Raw genomic sequence first — 20,807 nt, forward strand, 5'->3', positions numbered from 1 at the left:
CCATCCAAGGACAAGGAAATGATTTGTGCCTTTGGGGAATTTTTCACCTATGCTGGTAGAAATACGCTTAGGGGGTGTTTCATGCGGGACCCCACATCTGTACCCCAGAGCTCAGGGTGGGGAGGGAACCCTGACAGCCGGTGACCCAGGTTTTGAGAGGGAACTGTGTAACTGGCTTCCTGGAGGGGAGCAGTCCCACAGCTTACTTCTCAGGGACAGAGGAAGGGGTGACGGAGGGTACCCCAATCCAGGTCCCAGTTTTTCAGGACGCTATTTCTGATACTTTTTTTGGAAAATATCTGTGTCTCTTTACATCTAGTTGCAGCTCCAATGCCTGTGATAATGGAAGAATTGAGACCAGGAAGTTGCCAGGTGGTAGTCTGTGAGAATACAAATGCCCCAACTGACAGAGAAGGGGGTGTCTTCCCCCATGCTAGTGAGTCGTGGGAAAGCTGCTGGGAAAAAGTTGTGTCTGATCAAAGGGTAAACACAGCCAGCCCAGGGAGCTCAGATCACCATCCTCTAGGGAAAGGTGGCAAAGAGCCAGCCAATGTGCAGGATCCCCCTGAAAAACTATCTTCCCAGACCCTGAGGCACCAAAATTCCAGAGACACAAATAAATTAATTAAATTACCTTATGGTAAGTCTAGTTCATAGTTAATAGCTGCAAACAGATTTAAATCTGATCATAGCATAGAAACCTGGTTTGCAGTGTCTGAATGGGGAAACTGAGGCACACCACCTGTCAAGGTTCCTTCCACACTCTGAACGCTAGGGTACAGATGTGAGGACCTGCATGAAAAACCTCCTAAGCTTATCTTTACCAGCTTAGGTCAAAACTTCCCCAAGGTACAAAATATTCCACCCTTTGTCCTTGGATTGGCTGCTACCACAACCAAACAAATACTGGTTACTGGAGAAGAGCTGTTTGGAAATGTCTTTCCCCCCAAAATACTTCCCAAAACCTTGCACCCCACTTCCTGGACAAGGTTTGGTAAAAAGCCTCACCAATTTGCCTAGGTGACTACAGACCCAGACCCTTGGATCTTAAGAACAATGAGCAATCCTCCCAACACTTGCACCCCCCCTTTCCTGGGAAATGTTGGTTAAAAAGCCTCACCAAGTTGTATAGGTGACCAGAGACCCAAACCCTTGGATCTGAGAACAATGGAAAAATATTCAGTTTTCTTACAAGGAGACTTTTAATAAAAATAGAAGTAAATAGAAGTAAAGAAATCACCTCTGTAAAATCAGGATGGTAGATACCTTACAGGGTAATTAGATTCAAAACATAGAGAACCCCTCTAGGCAAAACCTTAAGTTACAAAAAAGATACACAGACAGGAATAGTTATTCTATTCAGCACAATTCTTTTCTCAGCCATTTAAAGAAATCATCATCTAATACGTACCAAGCTAGATTACTCACTAAAAGTTCTAAGACTCCATTCCTGGTCTATCCCTGGCAAAGACCCAGCATATAGACAGACTGAGACCCTTTGTTCCTCTCCCTCCTCCCAGCTTTTGAAAGTATCTTGTCTCCTCATTGGTCATTTTGGTCAGGTGCCAGCGAGGTTACCTTTAGCTTCTTAACCCTTTACAGGTGAGAGGAGTTTTCCCCTTCACTTTATATTTATGACACCGCCTCATGGCCTTGAAGGCTGGGTGCCAAGAGAGCGATAACACACCCTGCCTTTGAGCTAGTCGGTGGCTAACCCTCATGTAGCAAACTAAGGCGGGAGGTGAGACATTCTCTATCACCGGGGAGCATCCTGTAACCGCCATAGTCCTCATTTTCATATAAACATGATTTTACATAGAAAACATGCCTTGTAAGGTATCAGGGAAAGGTTATGATCTGTTGAAATCATGCCTCTATCCATACATGTGTATCATTAATGAATATGGAGTTATGATTATGGTGTTGCATGGTGGTCACTAAAACATGCTGTAAATTGGGGAATAAGTCAGATATTAGCTCTCCAGAGGCAACAGCAAGGAAAGTGACCAATCCCCAGGCAGGGTGTCAAACTGGGCCAGAGGCAAAGTCCTTTTACCTGTAAAGGGTTAAGAAGCTCCCTTATCTCCCTTATCCCTGTAAAGGGTTAAGAAGCTCCCCTCATCTCTCTGCCAGAGGCCAGAGGCAAAGTCCTTTTACCTGTAAAGGGTTAAGAAGCTCAGGTAACCTGGCTGGCACCTGACCCAAAATGACCAATGAGGGGACAAGATACTTTCAAACTTGTAGGGGGGGAAAGGCTTTGGTCTGTCTGTGTGATACCTTTGCTGGGAACAGATCAAGGATGCAAGCCCTCCAACTCCTGTAAAGTTAGTAAGTAATCTAGCTAGAAAATGCATTAGAATCATAGAATATCAGGGTTGGAAGGGACCCCTGAAGGTCATCTAGTCCAACCCCCTGCTCGAAGCAGGACCAATTCCCAGTTAAATCATCCCAGCCAGGGCGTTGTCAAACCTGACCTTAAACACCTCTAAGGAAGGAGATTCTACCACCTCCCTAGGTAACGCATTCCAGTGCTTCACCACCCTCTTAGTGAAAAAGTTTTTCCTAATATCCAATCTAAACCTCCCCCACTGCAACTTGAGACCATTACTCCTCGTTCTGTCATCTGCTACCATTGAGAACAGTCTAGAGCCATCCTCTTTGGAACCCCCTTTCAGGTAGTTGAAAGGAGCTATCAAATCCCCCCTCATTCTTCTCTTCTGCAGGCTAAACAATCCCAGCTCCCTCAGCCTCTCCTAATAAGTCATGTGTTCTAGACCCCTAATCATTTTTGTTGCCCTTCGCTGGACTCTCTCCAGTTTATCCACATCCTTCTTATAGTGTGGGACCCAAAAACTGCACACAGTACTCCAGATGAGGCCTCACCAATGTTGAATAGAGGGGAACGATCACATCCCTCGATCTCCTCGCTATGCCCCTACTGATACATCCCAAAATGCCATTGGCCTTCTTGGCAACAAGGGCACACTGCTGACTCATATCCAGCTTCTCGTCCACTGTCACCCGTAGGTCCTTTTCCGCAGAACAGCTGTCTAGCCATTCGGTCCCTAGTCTGTAGCGGTGCATTGGATTCTTCAATCCTAAGTGCAGGACCCTGCACTTATCCTTATTGAACCTCATCAGATTTCTTTTGGCCCAATCCTCCATTTTGTCTAGGTCCTTCTGTATCCTATCCCTCCCCTCCAGCATATCTACCACTCCTCCCAGTTTAGTATCATCCGCAAATTTGCTGAGAGTGCAATCCACACCATCCTCCAGATCATTTATGAAGATATTGAACAAAACCGGCCCCAGGACCGACCCTTGGGGCCCTCCACTTGATACCGGCTGCCAACTAGACATGGAGCCATTGATCACTACCCGTTGAGCCCGACAATCTAGCCAGCTTTCTACCCACCTTATAGTGCATTCATCCAGCCCATACTTCCTTAACTTGCTGACAAGAATACTGTGGGAGACCGTGTCAAAAGCTTTGCTAAAGTCAAGAAACAATACATCCACTGCTTTCCCTTCATCCACAGAATCAGTTATCTCATCATAAAAGGCGATTAGATAAGTCAGGCATGACCTTCCCTTGGTGAATCCATGCTGGCTGTTCCTGATCACTTTCCTCTCATGCAAGTGCATCAGGATTGATTCTTTGAGGACCTGCTCCATGATTTTTCCAGGGACTGAGGTGAGGCTGACTGGCCTGTAGTTCCCAGGATCCTCCTTCTTCCCTTTTTTAAAGATTGGCACTACATTAGCCTTTTTCCAGTCATCCGGGACTTCCCCGGTTCGCCACGAGTTTTCAAAGATAATGGCCAATGGCTCTGCAATCACAGCCGCCAATTCCTTCAGAACTCTCGGATGCAACTCGTCCGGCCCCATGGACTTGTGCACGTCCAGCTTTTTTAAATAGTCCCTAACCACCTCTAGCTCCACAGAGGGCTGGCCATCTCTTTCCCATTTTGTGATGCCCAGCGCAGCAGTCTGGGAGCTGACCTTGTTAGTGAAGACAGAGGCAAAAAAAGCATTGAGTACATTAGCTTTTTCCACATCCTCTGTCACTAGGTTGCCTCCCTCGTTCAGTAAGGGGCCCACACTTTCCTTGGCTTTCTTCTTGTTGCCAACATACCTGAAGAAACCCTTCTTGTTACTCTTGACATCTCTCGCTAGCTGCAGCTCCAGGTGCAATTTGGCCCTCCTGATATCATTCCTACATGCCCGAGCAATATTTTTATACTCTTCCCTGGTCATATGTCCAACCTTACACTTCTTGTAAGCGTCTTTTTTACGTTTAAGATCCGCTAGGATTTCACCATTAAGCCAAGCTGGTCACCTGCCATATTTACTATTCTTTTGACTCATCGGGATGGTTTGTCCCTGTAACCTCAACAGGGATTCCTTGAAATACAGCCAGCTCTCCTGGACTCCTTTCCCCTTCAAGTTAGTCCCCCAGGGGATCCTGGCCATCCGTTCCCTGAGGGAGTCGAAGTCTGCTTTCCTGAAGTCCAGGGTCCGTATCCTGCTGCTTACCTTTCTTCACTGTATCAGGATCCTGAACTCAACCAACTCATGGTCACTGCCTCCCAGATCCCCATCCACTTTTGCTTCCCCCACTAATTCTACCCGGTTTGTGAGCAGCAGGTCAAGAAAAGCGCCCCCCCCAGTTGGCTCCTCTAGCACTTGCGCCAGGAAATTGTCCCCTACGCTTTCCAAAAACTTCCTGGATTGTCTATGCACCGCTGTATTGCTCTCCCAGCAGATATCAGGAAAATTAAAGTCACCCATGAGAATCAGGGCATGCAATCTAGTAGCTTCCGTGAACTGCTGGAAGAAAGCCTCATCTACCTCATCCCCCTGGTCCGGTGGTCTATAGCAGACTCCCACCACTACATCACTCTTGTTGCACACACTTCTAAACTTAATCCAGAGACACTCAGGTTTTTCTCCAGTTTCGTACCGGAGCTTTGAGCAGTCATACTGCTCCCTTACATACAGTGCTACTCCCCCACCTTTTCTGCCCTGCCTGTCCTTCCTGAACAGTTTATAACCATCCATGACAGTACTCCAGTCACGTGAGTTATCCCACCAAGTCTCTCTTATTCCAATCACGCCATAGTTCCTTGACATCACCAGGACCTCCAGTTCTCCCTGCTTGTTTCCAAGGCTTAGGTTTTCTTTGTCTTGGCTTGTGAAATTCGCTGTGCTGGAGGAATTATATTCCTGTTTTTGTGTCATTTTGTAACTTAAGGTTTTGCATAGAGGGATTCTCTATGTTTTGAATCTGACTGTCTGTGAGATTATTTTCCATTCTGATCTTACAGAGTTGTTCTCTTATCTGCTTTTGTTCTTCTAATAAAGTTCTGTTTTTTAAGAATCTGATGGGTTTTTTTGGGTCTTAAAAATCAAGGCTGGGTTGTGCTCATCTTGTTTATTCTCAAGCCTCCCCGGAAAGGGGGTGTAAGGGCTTGGGGGGATATTTTGGGGAAAGACGTCTCCAAGTGGGATCTTCCCTGATTCTTTGTTAAATTGCTTGGTATTGGCAGCGTACCAGGTTTTAATCTAAAATAAGCTTAGGGGGGCTTTCATGCTGGTCCCCACAACTGTACCTAAGAATTCAGAGTGGGGAGGGAAGCCTGACACCTTCCTTGTTTCTTTTGGTGAGACACTTTCTTGCAGGCACCCAGCTTTGTCTGAGGCATAAGTTACAAATGTTAACAGACAAATGTAAGAAGAAACATGTGTCAGCAACTCAGCTGCTAACCCTTCTCATGCCTGAATCTCAATGACGTTTGCAGATGACAAAAAATTGGGGGATTGTAAATAATAAAGAAGACAGGTCACTGATTCAGAGCAATCTGTAAGAAGGAATAATTAGCTAAACATGAATTTCCAGTGTGGCCTTGTGGCCGAAAGAGCCAATGTGGTCCTTGGATGGTAAAAACTGGAATCTCAAGGAGAGTTAGAGAAGTTACTTTACCTTTGTATTTGGCACTGGTGTGGCTGCTTCTTGAATCCTCTGTCTAGTTGTGGTGTCCCCAGTTAAAACTGGATGTTTATCTACGGAAGGGTTTTCAGAGAGGGGTCACAAGAATTAGTACAAATTAGAAAACATGCCTTATTGTGATAGATTCAAAGATTTGAATCTGTTTAGTTTAATCAAGATGGTTAAGGGGTGACTTGATAACTGTCGGAAACGATATACACTGTGAACTAGTATTGAATAATAGGCTTTTCAGGCTAGCATACTGAAGTGTAACAGCAAAAAGAAAAGGAGGACTTGTGACACCTCAGAGACTAACAAATTCATTTGAACATAAGGTTTAGCTATAAGCTTTTGCGATGAAGGGAGCTGTAGCTCACAAAAGCTTATGCTCAAATAAATTTGTTAGTCTCTAAGATGCCACAGTCCTCCTTTTCTTTTTGCAGAGACAGACTAACATGGCTGTTACTCTGAGAGGTGTAACACAATCCAATATCTGGAAATTGGAGTTAAAGAATTTCTGATTGGAAATAAAGTGTACATTTTAAATGGTGTGAGTTAATTAAGCATTAGAACAATTTTCTATTCATGAGTATGTTGAATTTCACCATAATTCTCAGGTGACAGCTCTGCCTTGGAAAATGTGCACTCGGTGTGTATTTCATGAACCTGAGGGATCCCATAAGGCGCTGCATGCAAAAAAGTTTTAGGTGAGAAAAATAATAACTTCGCCCTGTCATAAATATAAAGGGAAGGGTAAACGCCTTTAAAATCCCTCCTGGACAGAGGAAAAATCCTCTCACCTGTAAAGGGTTAAGAAGCTAAAGATAACCTCGCTGGCACCTGACCAAAATGATCAATGAGGAGACAAGATACTTTCAAAAGCTGGCAGGAGGGAGATAAACAAAGGGTCTGGGTCTGTCTGTATGCTGCTTTTGCCAGGGATAGAACAGGAATGGAATCTTAGAACTTTTAGAACGTAATCTACCTCGGTATGTGTTAGATAATGATTTCTTTAAATGGATGAGAAAAGAGTTGTGCTGAATAGAATGACTATTCCTGTCTGTGTGTTTTTTTTTTTAACTTAATGTTTTACCTAGAGGGATTCTCTATGTTTTGAATCTAATTACCCTGTAAGGTTTCTACCATTCCGATTTTACAGAGGTGATTCCTTTACTTCTATTAAAAGTCTTCTTGTAAGAAAACTGAATGTTTTTTCATTGTTCTAAGATCCCAGGGTTTGGGTCTGTGGTCACCTATTCAAATTGGTGAGGATTTTTACCAAACCTTCCCAGGAAGTGGGGTGCAAGGGTTGGGAGGATTTGGGGGGGAAAGACATGTCCAAACTATGTTTCCCAGTAAACCCAGATAAAGTTTGGTGGTGACAGTGGAAATCCAAGGGTAAAATAATTTTGTACCTTGGGGAAGTTTTAATCTAAGCTGGTAAAAGTAAGCTTAGGAGGTTTTCATGCAGGTCCCCACATCTGTACCCTAGCGTTCAGAGTGTGGAAGGAACCTTCACACACCCCATAAAATCTTTGCACTAAGGATGAATGTACAACCCTCACCATTCATAACTAACAGAGCTGGCTAGCAAATCCTCCCAGAGCATCCTGGGTTTAACATCTGTCTCACACTGGCCCACTGTGTCAGTCAGCTACCAGTGGTTCCTGCATGTGGCAGCTGTATTGATCTAGGCCCTCACATGTCCCAGAGTTGCCCGCTCTCATTATATAATGTGCATAATTCTCAGCCTGTGAGTTTTTCCTGAGCAGCAGTCCTTGAAACACCATGTACTGTGTATCAGTGTAATAAGAGAAGCAGCATAGGTTCCTCAGCATTTGCGACCTGTGTGTAGATTTCTGACCAGTATGTCACTCCACCCTGCCAAGGGAGCCGGTTTGATGGGAGTCATCTCACCCCCTGCAGAAGAAGAGTTGTGGGGAGCGTGGGGCAGCTCGGAGGTTGTGGAATCCACAGGTGACTGAGGTGTATGGAGAAGACACTGGCAACAAGTATGATGTTGGAAGCAAGGCAGCCTGGGATGGGGAGGAGAATTCAGACAGCGGGTCCAGGATATGGTAGGAGATTGAAGCAGCTGAGGTGCAAAGATCGGTGGTTCTTTCCACCAGTGAAATGTCTGAAGTTATGTATATAACTTTCAACAAAAATTGGAAACAAAATGGAGAAATCGGGTGGGGTCTGCTGTTTATACTTAGGAGATTCGCTAAACTCTCAGGTAGCTCTGTTTGAGTGTGTGGCACCATCTGCTCTAGTGTTGGTGATCACAGGGCCTGGAGAGACTGAATCTCCAGCAAAGCAGTGTGAAACAGGGCCAGCTCAGTTGGGTGGTTAGAGGGGTGCAGCAGTTCTCATGGCTCCCAGACTGCACCCCAGGGGTGACAACCCATCCGTCTTATACCCTCTGGACCTCAAATTTGGCCGCAAGGCATCTATGACGCAAGTATGGGGCTAGGGACAGTAGCCCAAACAGGAGAGCCACATGTAGCAGTTCTTTGATTCCTGTACCACCATGTTCTCACCCATGTTCTCACCGAAGCACGGTCATTTTAGTACGGGAAGAGAGGAAGTAATCACGCAGTCAGTGGAGAAGTCCAGTTGGACTAGCTCTGACCCAGGATATCATAACCCATTTCTGCACCAATCTGTGAAAGGTCAACAAAGAAGTGAAATGTGATGCCTCCCTGATGCAGAGAGTAGATTAACCATTACAACAGTTGGTAGCTGTCAGACATAAAACAAGTTAGCACCTCCCAAGGGCCACTGGCAACTACCATTGATGTCAGAATCCTATGAGAAGAAAGCCTTTTACACGCATTTCAGCTTGCATTATTTCAGGATCATGTAATTTGCCTGCGACAGGGTGGCACTGATTTTTCAGAGGCGAAGGGAATGGCTATTACAGCTGCATGGGTGCTGTGCAGTGGTACAATGCTACCATCAAGTGAAATGTGTTTTTGGCCCCCAATCTTGTGGCAGCGTTCCCAGTGAGTGCAGGTGGAAGTGCACTACACACAGGAAAGAAATCTATCACCATGTGCTGCACTGAACCGTTCGCAAACTGCATTTTGCTCTGTAAATCTGAGCCCCTGTTATTGGCAGATCATTTCTTCACTCCCAGGGGGGCTCTTAGGCTGAAGTTCTCTACGGTCTATTTTCTGTTTTTCCCGTTGCTCACAGAGTCAAGGGAATTCTATGGGAGTCCTGGGCAACCTGACAGTTCGCGGGGAGTGTTCAGGGGGATCATAAAGGTCGCTGTGCAGCATGTGAAGTGTCAGCCATGTGACATTCACACACTGATTCTCAAGCCTCTGCCTTGCAGTAGCCATAAGGAGATTACCTTTCTCTGCTGAGCAGGATTGCGGTGACTTGCCTGTTTCTGCATTAAGGTTAGTGCTGAGTTTTTAGTACTCTCGGAAACACCAAGGGATTTACCTGGTCAAATTGGAACTATAAATGTATTGGAAAGAGTTTAGACAAATATTGTGTTTTAAATTTAGTTCCTTTTCTCTTACTGTTTCCTTCTATCTGTCTCAGTAACTTCTTTTTTTTTTTTTTTTTTTTTTCTGCTGTGTGGCTTTTCCTCTGGTTCGCTCAAGTTTTCCAGTTCAGCAATGTCACTGCCCTGTTAGGAAATGCAGCCAAAGCCTCTGCAGTGGGTACCTGTGAACCAGAGAGTTCACAACGAGAATGGGCCACACACTGGCTATATTCTGCTTTCACATTCTGTCTTCACTGGGTCACTCCAGATTGACACTGTCCTCTCTGAGAGCAAAATCAGGGCCCCTGTGTTTTGAAATTCCCAACTTTCATTCCCGGTCTCAGAGCACCCCATGAACTGAAGGGAAACATGAAGGGTTTCAGGAAACATGAAGGGTGTCCTTCAGACTCTTTCAGCACCCTAACAGAATCGCACTTAATGCAGCAGGACCCAAAGCCGAGATTTTCACAGCCGGCAGCCAAAAGTTAAACACTCAGGGTGAATCTGGTCCCCTTTGAGATCAAAGGCCAAATTACCAACAGATCCAGGAGTTCCCCCTAAATCCACATGTAGTGACTTAAATAAATGCCCTGATTTAAATCAGCACTGAGTCTCCAGTGACTTCATGTGGAGCTCTCCTGTGGCCTCTAAGGATGGGTGAGCTTCTTAGGACCCAAGAAGAACTGACAGAAAAGTTGCTGATATCTCAAACTCACAGGCTTAAACCTTCAAAACAAATAGGATAACATTTTTTTCAAGGCGGGAGAGGAGTCTGCTCCCTCTGAGCCCCCGCATCACTGTTTCTGGAGAGGATGAGAAAATGGGTGAGGGGTAAAGAGGTGGCAAGTTTTGAAGAAATACTTGGACTTGTTGCTCAAGAGCATTTACTAAGTACGGCTGAAGTAAAGCAGTGTCTGTGGGACAAAGATGTAAAGTCTGGGGCTGAGATGGCTTTTTTAGCTGATGACTTCGATTAGACGCAGGTGTCTATTGAGGGCAGGCCACAGAAAGAGGGGTTGACAACTGGTGGGAAGGGAGTGTCCCATTTTGCCCCTGGGAAGACAGTAGGGGGATGGGAGCCTAAACATTCTCTTAGCCAAAAACATTCCTCTAACCCCCATCCCAAATCTCCTGTAAAAGCAGAAGAGCTCAAAAGGTGCTGTCAGTGTAATTCCACTGATCACTTGAGGAATAAATGGCCTGTGCTAGGAGGAAGCAGGCAACCAATAGGTCATGTTAGTTCTGCTGTCCTCACCCCAGAAACTCCCCAAGCAACTGAAACCAATCATATTGGTTTTAGGAGATTAGCCTCTGCAGAACCAGACATGGAGCATGTTAACGCTCTCCAAATGGATGGAGTACTTGAGGCAGAGGGATACAGGAGCTCATATCTCTCTGGTTCAGCGGAATGTGGTCCCAAAGACCAGGGTGCTACCTGGCCACAAGGCAGAGATTGTGAGGGTGTGCGAAAGCAGATTCCTTATAACACTAGGTAAAATCCTTGTGGTGTGGGAAGGTCTGGAAAGTGTTTGGACTGTGGAGTAATGGAACACCTCTTCGTCGACCTGCTCCGTGCTCATGTTTTTTCTGTGCAGCTCAGCTTAAAGTATTTGCCTGCCGCAGGAGTGAGTTTTATCCTGGGACCAGTGAAGGAAAGGGTAAGTTCTCAGGAACTGCTGATAGAATGGGAGAGAGTCTCCTTGATTCTTCTGCAACAGGGGGAAGCCACATGCTTCCAGGCGGGAGGGTGGTTTAGAACAACTCCTGCACTCAAGCTGGAGGAAACATCACATCAGGAAGGGATGGGGTGTAATACCTTCCAGGAAGAGAACTGTCCAGGTTGTTAGCTTCCAGCAGGTCACAGCTGAACCAGAGACAAAGTCTAGGGAGCATAGAGAAATGTGTCCCAGAGGAGAGCCTAGAGAAGGGGCAGGGAATCTCAGAAACCACTGAGGTGAGTGAGGATGCCTGTCACTCTGTAACACACGGAAGCAGGATGCTTCCAAGTATGGGAGGGGGCTGAGACTAGGCAACATGCCCTCAGGCACAGAGGCAGGGGAGATGTTGTCAGTGAGTAAGGAAACTGTCTCAGCTGTTAACTGGCAGTGTTTTGCAGCTGAACAAAAGAAAGATCACTTCCTATGGAGCACACAGAAATGTGTCTTAGGAGGGGGCCCAGAGGAGGAAACTGGGGAAGGAATAGTGGGGGTAGAGGAATGTCTCCCCACTCGTCACTTGGGGCATAATGCCGAGGACACTAGAAGGAAGGCTGCATCAGCGTCTGGGAACCCAGGTACACAGACTGTGTCATAAATATAAAGGGAAGGGTCACAACCTTGATGTATGCGGTAACATAAAATCCCTCCTGTCCAGAGGTACAGAGTCCCTTTACCTGTAAGGGGTTAAGAAGGTCAGATAACCTGGTTGGCACCTGGCCAACTGGACCAATAAGGGAAGAAGATACTTTCAAATCTGGAGTGGGGGGGAGAGTTTTTATCTGTGCTCTCTTTGTGTGTCCCCTCTCTGGACACAGAGAGAGACAGATACCAAGCTGGTAAATCATCTCCTGAAAAGATACCTGAAATGATACATTAAAATTACAGAAATTGTAAGTAAAGGCAGGGAAATACCTTTGTTATCTTTTGTTTTAGATTGTGAATTTTCCATATGCTAAGAGGGAGTTTTATTCTTGTTTTTTGTAACTTTGAAGCTGAGCCCAGTCGGGAATCCTCTGTGTTTTACTTTTTTATTTACTCTGTAAAGTTACCTTCCATCCTGATTTTCCAGGTGTGATTCTTTTACTTAAAAAAAAAAAAAAAAAAAAAGTTCTCCTTTTAAGAACCTGATTGATTTTCAGGGTCCTAAAAAGCCAGGGGTTTGCTCTGTGCTCACTTTGTAACCAATTGGCTAGTATATTTTTCTCAAGCCTCCCCAGGAAAGGGGTGAAGGGGTTTCCGGGGAATATTTTGGGGAAACAAAGGCTCAAAGTGGCCCTTTTTTCCTGGATTTTTGTCTAAATCACTTGGTGGTGGTAGCAATACCATCCAAGGACAAGGAAATGATTTGTGCCTTTGGGGAATTTTTCACCTATGCTGGTAGGAATACGCTTAGGGGGTGTTTCATGCGGGACCCCACATCTGTACCCCAGAGCTCAGGGTGGGGAGGGAACCCTGACAGCCGGTGATCCAGGTTTTGAGAGGGAACTGTGTAACTGGCTTCCTGGAGGGGAGCAGTACCACAGCGTACTTCTCAGGGACAGAGGAAGGGGTGACGGAGGGTACTCCAATCCAGGTCCCAGTTTTTCAGGACGCTATTTCTGATACTTTTTTTGGAAAATATCTGTGTCTCTTTACATCTAGTTGCAGCTCCAATGCCTGTGATAACGGAAGAATTGAGACCAGGAAGTTGCCAGGTGGTAGTCTGTGAGAATACAAATGCCCCAACTGACAGAGAAGGGGGTGTCTTCCCCCATGCTAGTGAGTCGTGGGAAAGCTGCTGGGAAAAAGTTGTGTCTGATCAAAGGGTAAACACAGCCAGCCCAGGGAGCTCAGATCACCATCCTCTAGGGAAAGGTGGCAAAGAGCCAGCCAATGTGCAGGATCCCCCTGAAAATCTATCTTCCCAGACCCTGAGGCACCAAAATTCCAGAGACACAATTAAATTAATAGCCCACACAGACGGGAACACTGGAGGGAAAGACAAGCCATTGACTGATTACATGGGAGAGAGTCAAAGGACACCATGGGTAAGGAACAAACCAACCTCACACTGCAGTATCTGAACAGACGGCGTGGTAGCATAAAAATACATGTAAACACCCATCTGTGATTAAAAAAAAGGTATGAATGTAAAGTTTTGGGATAAGAATTTGAGGACTGATGTTAAACCTTATGGTAAGTCTAGTTCATAGTTAATAGCTGCAAACAGATTTAAATCTGATCATAGCATAGAAACCTGGTTTGCAGTGTCTGAATGGGGAAACTGAGGCACACCACCTGTCAAGGTTCCTTCCCCACTCTGAACGCTAGGGTACAGATGTGGGGACCTGCATGAAAAACCTCCTAAGCTTATCTTTACCAGCTTAGGTCAAAACTTCCCCAAGGTACAAAATATTCCACCCTTTGTCCTTGGATTGGCTGCTACCACAACCAAACAAATACTGGTTACTGGAGAAGAGCTGTTTGGAAATGTCTTTCCCCCCAAAATACTTCCCAAAACCTTGCACCCCACTTCCTGGACAAGGTTTGGTAAAAAGCCTCACCAATTTGCCTAGGTGACTACAGACCCAGACCCTTGGATCTTAAGAACAATGAACAATCCTCCCAACACTTGCACGCCCCCTTTCCTGGGAAATGTTGGTTAAAAAGCCTCACCAATTTGCCTAGGTGACTACAGACCCAGACCCTTGGATCTTAAGAAGAATGAACAATCCGCCCAACACTTGCACCCCCCCCTTTCCTGGGAAATGTTGGATAAAAAGCCTCACCAATTTGTATAGGTGACCACAGACGCAAACTCTTGGATCTGAGAACAATGAAAAAATATTCAGTTTTCTTACAAGAAGACTTTTAATAAAAATAGAAGTAAATAGAAGTAAAGAAATCACCTCTGAAAAATCAGGATGGTAGATACCTTACAGGGTAATTAGATTCAAAACATAGAGAACCCCTCTAGGCAAAACCTTAAGTTACAAAAAAGATACACAGACAGGAATAGTTATTCTATTCAGCACAATTCTTTTCTCAGCCATTTAAAGAAATCATCATCTAATACGTACCTAGCTAGATTACTTACTAAAAGTTCTAAGACTCCATTCCTGGTCTATCCCTGGCAAAGACCCAGCATATAGACAGACTGAGACCCTTTGTTCCTCTCCCTCCTCCCAGCTTTTGAAAGTATCTTGTCTCCTCATTGGTCATTTTGGTCAGGTGCCAGCGAGGTTACCTTTAGCTTCTTAACCCTTTACAGGTGAGAGGAGTTTTCCCCTTCACTTTATATTTATGACACCGCCTCATGGCCTTGAAGGCTGGGTGCCAAGAGAGCGATAACACACCCTGCCTTTGAGCTAGTCGGTGGCTAACCCTCTTGGAGCAAACTAAGGGGGGAGGTGAGACATTCTCTATCACCGGGGAGCATCCTGTAACCGCCATAGTCCTCATTTTCATATAAACATGATTTTACATAGAAAACATGCCTTGTAAGGTATCAGGGAAAGGTTATGATCTGTTGCAATCATGCCTCTATCCACACATGTGTATCATTAATGAATATGGAGTCATGATTATGGTGTTGTATGGTGGTCACTAAAACATGCTGTAAATTGGGGAATAAGTCAGATATTAGCTCTCCAGAGGCAACAGCAAGGAAAGTGACCAATCCCCAGGCAGGGTGTCAAACAACCCATCAAGAGCCCTTGTCCAGCAAGGGAGCTCCAATGCAATGACTCACGTGCACGAAGCCCCACAGAGGGAATTGCTCAACCTTGCTTGGAGAGACTCAGCAATGCTCCCCAGACATGCCTGGACTTGTGCCCCCCAAGCACATGGATTGAGGCTATAAAACAGACAGAGCGGACACATACTGGGCCCTTCTCCTGCCCCCACTGAGAAGAAGACAAGACTCCAACAGGGGAGATTGGCCCAGGTTTACACAGGAAACTTGTATATTAAGGACTGCAATATTCAGTGGGGTGAGAAAAATCCTTAATCTAGATGTTGCCCAGTCTAATAGGATTGAGAGTTTAGACAGTGTGCTTACATTTCCTTTTCTTTTGGTAACCACTCTGACTTTTTGCCAATCACTGAATATCACTTAAATTCTATCTTTGTACTTAATACATTTGTTGTTTATTCTACCTGAAGCAGTGTGTTTGGTTTGAAGCGTGTAAGAGACTCCCCTTGGGATAACAAGCCTGGGGCATTTCCATTTCTTTCTTAAACTGACAAACTCACATAAGCTTGGAGTGCCCTGCGGGCACACCTGCACACTGCAAGAGTAAGGTTGTGTCTGGGAAAGGAGATATTGGCTAGTGTCATTCGGTTGCATAATCCAAAGAGCAGTTTACATGTCAAAGACTGAGCGTGAACAGCCCAGGAGTGGGGTTCTCACAGCTGAGCAGGGTAAGGCTGGCTACCAAAGCTAAGGACTGGGGTGACCAACCAGATCACCAGTCCAGATAACACCAGAGGGGAACATCACAGGGTTGCAAAGCAGCATGTAGGTGGACAGGTGGGCAGTGCTGTTGAAATTATTTTTTTCTTTGTGTTTGTTGGTCCAAGGCCAACTTTGGGACCTTTCGTGGTGCAGAGTGTGTTTGGTGAGTTTCAGGGTCTCTTTCCCATGGCAAGCCACAGAACTACAATCTGGGTGTCACAAGTTTTACTCAGTTTTGTTTTCTTTTGTTGTTGTTCTGTAACTTCAGGCATTTCACTGGTAGAAATAACATTTGATATTTTGTAACAATGTACCCCATATTGTTCATTGTGATATGATGATATGATTATAGCATAATTATGATACAGTTTATGCAAGATGGGTTATGTAAGATGTTATTGGAAAAGTTATGACTTTCTGAATATGGTTATCCTATTTGTATGTATTGATGATTTTGGTCAAAAGTTCTGAATTTTGATGACTTCCCTGTATTTCAAATGTAGTTACAAGTGAGTAACGCCCACTAGGGAACTTGATGTCAGTCTCAATAGATGGTTGGGAAGGGCCTATTCAGGGCAATGAGACTTTGGGGGAAACAATAGGCCTTTAGAGAAACTTATCTCCCACCTGGTGAGCCTCCCTGAGAATGCTTCAGACAGACTATACGTAGTGGATGCTATGACTCTAAAAGGCCATGTGACCAGGCCACATAACTCTGGACTCCATTTTGGGGAGTCTGTAATCTTCCCACAAACGAGTCTGGAAACCAAGTTTTGAAACAAACGGTTCCCTCCGTATTCTAGATCTATGGAAAGTAGGGAGTGACATCGTCGGTAGTTCTTCACTCCTCACTCAAGAAGACTCCGAGAATGTTCATAACTATAACATATTTACCATATTATTTTTTACAAATAAGAACCCCCTTGCTGTGCTTTTCTCCCTTTACAGGCACCTTGAGCATTTCTGAGTCATATCGATGCATCAACTGCTTCATGGCACCTTTCAACTTCACCCACTCTGACACTTCAACTTTCATCCTAATGGGCATCCCTGGCCTGGAGGCTGCCCACATCTGGATTTCCATTCCTTTCTTTACATTCTACATTATCAGCCTGTTGGGAAATGTCACGCTTCTGTCTGTTGTAGGTAAGGAACAGACTCTGCAGAAGCCGATGTACCTCCTGCTCTGCATGCTGGCACTTACAGACATTGCCACACCTACCTTTGTTGTGCCAAAGGCACTGGGCATATTTTGGTTCAATTTGAAAGGCATTACTGTGGCTGGCTGCCTCACCCAGATGTTCTTCCTCCACACGATTTCTGTGATGCACTCATCCACCCTCGTGACAATGGCCTTCGATCGCTACGTTGCCATATGTAACCCTCTGAGATATGCCACCATCCTCAGCAATGCACAAATAGCTAAGCTAGGGCTTGTAGGTTTCATAAGAGCTGTTCTCTTCATTCTGCCCCTGCCCCTGCTCCTGAGTCAGCAGACATTCTGTGCCAACCGCATTTACCCCCACACACAATGCGAGTACATAGCTATGGTGAAGATGGTGTGTGGGGACATCAGAGTCAGCAGGATATATGGTTTTGTGCTAATGTTTGTAATCAATGGGTTTGACCTGACGTTCATTGCCCTGTCGTATGGTCTGATCATCAGGGCCGTCCTCAGAATCTCCTCTCATAAAGCCCACCAGAAAGCCCTTAACACTTGCACAGCCCACATCTGTGTGTTGCTGACATATTATACCCCTACCTTCTTCTCCATTCTTACACACTACTTTGGTCAAGGCATCGCACCCTATGTTCATATCATCTTAGCTGACCTTCTTCTCCTCATCCCTCCCATGCTCAACCCTATCATTTATGGGGTCAAAATGAAAGAGCTTCGTGACAAAGTAGTCAAATACACCTGCAGAAGTTCTGCAGACACAAAGTTCACGCAAAGTTCTGCAGACACAAGAGACGATATCTCCTCAGGCCTGCAGTGTCCATCAGGGAACTGTCAAATTGTCAGTGAGTATGTGAACCAGCACTAAGTGGGATGCGGTTTGGGAGGAAGACCAGAAGTTCTGTGAGCGCCATGGTTCCCCAGTTACCCCTGGCATGGAGGAAGAGTATGCTCACAAACAATCTGTAAAAAAAGTCAGCCTTCCTTGACTGTGCAGTTCTTACGAGTTGTACTCCTAGCAGAAGGAAAATCCTTTCACCAGAAAAGGGTTAAGAAGCTAAGGTAACCTCGCTGGCACCTGACCCAAAATGACCAATGAGGGACAAGGTACTTTCAAATCTGGAGGGGGGGAAAGCCTTTGTCTGTCTGTGTAATACCGTTGCTGGGAACAGATCAAGGATGCAAGCCCTTCAACTCCTGTACAGTTGGTAAGAAATCTAGCTAGAAAATGCTTTTGGATTTCTTTGTTTTGGCTTGGAAATTCACTGTCCTGGAGGACATGTGTATTCCTGTTTTTTGTATCTTTTTGTAACTTAAGGTTTTGCCTAGAGGGATTCTCTATGTTTTGAATCGGACTGCCTGAATCGGTCCATGGGCCTGCATTCACCACAACCCTCCACAGCATCCAGAATGCGTTCACCCGGGGAGGGATATCCTGGCTCACAACACAATTTTTTTCAGGAAGAGGGGCAGACCAGTTGAATAGTCATGACTAAGGTTTTTTGTCACAGATAGTTTTAGTAAAAGTCACCAACAGGTCACGAGGGTCTGCGGGGGAGACTGAAATGGGGAAGATTAAAGCCTCATCAGGAGTATGAGAGCCTGAGCCGCACTTCAGGACGGGTGAGGGTCCAGCACTTACTGCCACTGCAGATAACAGCTCTGTGGCCCCCACTGCAGCCCCAGCACCTCAGAGGTCCCGAGCCCCTGCTGCAGCCCATGTGAGAGAGCTCCACGGCTCCCACTGCCAGTGGCAGCTCAGAGATCTGGGTCCCCACACGGCCAAAAGCCACTTGGAGGGCCACATACCCCCACCGCCAGAGGTGGCTGAATGCTGCTGGTTCCTTGGCCACACATGGCAACTGAGAGCTCAGGAGCCTCCACCCGCTGCCCCAGGGCTGAAGTGGTAAATGTCACAGAGGTCTCCGAAAGTCACAGAATCTGTGACTTCTATGACTTAATCTTATCCTTAGCCATGTCTATGAACAACTCTCCATGGTGAATGGAGAAGTGGTGGAACCCGAGTGACTGAGACAGTGACAATACTTTGTGCAGGAGGCAAAACAATCACTGACTTGCCCCAGACAGTAGAATTGTTCATCCCTGGACTCAGAGTGTCGTCCGGAATTGTTAAGACCTGGAATGTTGTTGCCTCTGTAACACTGTTCAGTGCTTCTCTCCTTGGAGCTCCTATATTATCAGTATTGGCAGGCGAGGCAACCTACTAATTCAGCAGTCCTTGATGTTATTCAGAAAGAAAGACCGCAGGCATGGTTCGATGACAAAGGCATCCGGAGAGGTTTATTTCCCCCTAGGCAGAATCCCATCACCCTGAGTATGAGCAAAACGAGTGAATTACCTTATGAAAGTCCTTTTCTGGGTGGTAATACCCCAATAAATCCTTAGAGATCAAGGACTACTGAGGGTAAAGACATTAAGAATGTTGATCTACCATCTCCAAACCGATGGGTTGGTAGAGTGATTTCAAGGAACTGTTCTGGAGACATTATTGAATTCTGTAGCCTCAGATTCCGAACATTACGATCAACTCCTCCTCAACCTCCTTTAACCAATCAGGGAGGTGCCTCAAGGCTTCAAGTTTTCGCCCTTTGAACTGCTGTCTTGGAAGTCCTCAGGTAATGAACATAGACCAATAAATTCTTCAATTAAGAAATTGCCTCGAGACTTTGTGAGTGTTTGCTCGAAAAATTTTGCTAAATGCACAGCAGGTACAAGAGAAGGCCGATAATAAAGGGGTCTAGCTGTGAGTGTTCCGTCTGGGTGATTGTGTGTTATGGTTACAACCAAGCTTGCTCTTCAGATGATTGGTTCATTGGCAGGGACTCTTTGATGTAGTGAGGCATGTGGGCCCCATCAACTACAAGGAGCACCACCCAGAGAAGAAAAAGAAGACTAAGATAAGAACATAAAAACAGCCATGCTGGTCAGACCAATGGTCCATCTAGTCCAGTATCCTGTCTTCTGACAGTGACCAATACCAATCTTCACACTGAAAGAACAGAACAGGCTGTTCTTGAGGGATCCATCTCCTGTTCTCCAGTCCAAGCATAGGCAATCAGATGCCAGGGATTCCCAGATCATGGGGTTGAATCCCTGAATATCTTAGCCTGCAGCCTATTAATTTCCTTCAGTCATCCCTGGTTCTTATGTAATGTGAAGGAGTAAACAAGACTTCCACATTTAAATTACCCCTAATGAAAAAAAACACAGTAAAAGAACTAAACAAGAGCTTAAGAACCATGTCAAACAAACAGTGAAATATGAAAAGGCATCTTTTAAAAAGTGGAAGTCAAATCCTAGTGAGGTATATAGAAAGGACCATAAACACTGCCAAATTAAGTGTAAAAATGTAATAAGAAAAGCCAAAAAGGAGTTGAAGAACAGCTAGCCAAAAACTTAAAAGTTAAGAACAAAATGTTTTTAAGTACATCAGAAGCAGGAAGCCTCTTAAACAACCAGTGGGACCCCATGACAATTGAGATACAAAAGGAGCATTTAAAGATGATAAAGTCATTATGGAGAAACTAAATGAATTCTTTCCTTCAGTCTTCATGGGTGAGGACGTTAGAGAGATTCCCAAAACTGAGCCATCTTCATAACATCAGCTAACAGGATGTTAGGAATCATTAAAAAAGGGAGAAAGAATAAGACAGAGAATATTTTATTGCCTTATATAAATCCATGGTGTGCCCACATCTTCAATACTGCATACAGATGTGGTCTCCTCAACTCAGAAAGGATATACTGGCATTAGCCCTGGGGTTTTTTCGCCTTCCTCTGTAGCATGGGGCACGGGTCACTTGCTGGAGGATTCTCTGCACTTGAAGTCTTTAATCCATGATTTGAGGACTTCAATAGCTCAGACATAGATGAGAGGTTTATTGCAGGAGTGGGTGGGTGAGATTCTGTGGCCTGCATTGTGGAGGAGCTCAAACTAGACGATAATAATGGTCCCTTCTGACCTTAAT

At 45.3% G+C, this 20,807-nt stretch overlaps 1 protein-coding gene across 1 annotated transcript; it reads left to right on the top strand.

Annotated features, from left to right (window-relative positions):
- The first annotated feature begins 342 nt into the window (after window positions 1–342).
- Window positions 343–17,686, top strand: LOC140917489 (olfactory receptor 52P1). The gene is made up of 3 exons (XM_073360505.1): window positions 343–465; window position 776; window positions 16,590–17,686. Exons 1-3 carry the CDS (start codon window positions 343–345, stop codon window positions 17,684–17,686), a joined length of 1,221 nt encoding a protein of 406 aa, XP_073216606.1.
- The last annotated feature ends 3,121 nt before the right edge of the window (window positions 17,687–20,807 follow it).

Source organism: Lepidochelys kempii, chromosome 1 (assembly GCF_965140285.1).
Source record: "Lepidochelys kempii isolate rLepKem1 chromosome 1, rLepKem1.hap1, whole genome shotgun sequence".
In the NCBI taxonomy this organism is placed as follows: Eukaryota; Metazoa; Chordata; order Testudines; family Cheloniidae; genus Lepidochelys; species Lepidochelys kempii.

Coding starts and splice junctions, on each gene's coding strand:
- LOC140917489 (XM_073360505.1), top strand. CDS start 343: ATGGAAGAATTGAGACCAGGAAGTTGCCAGGTGGTAGTCTGTGAGAAT.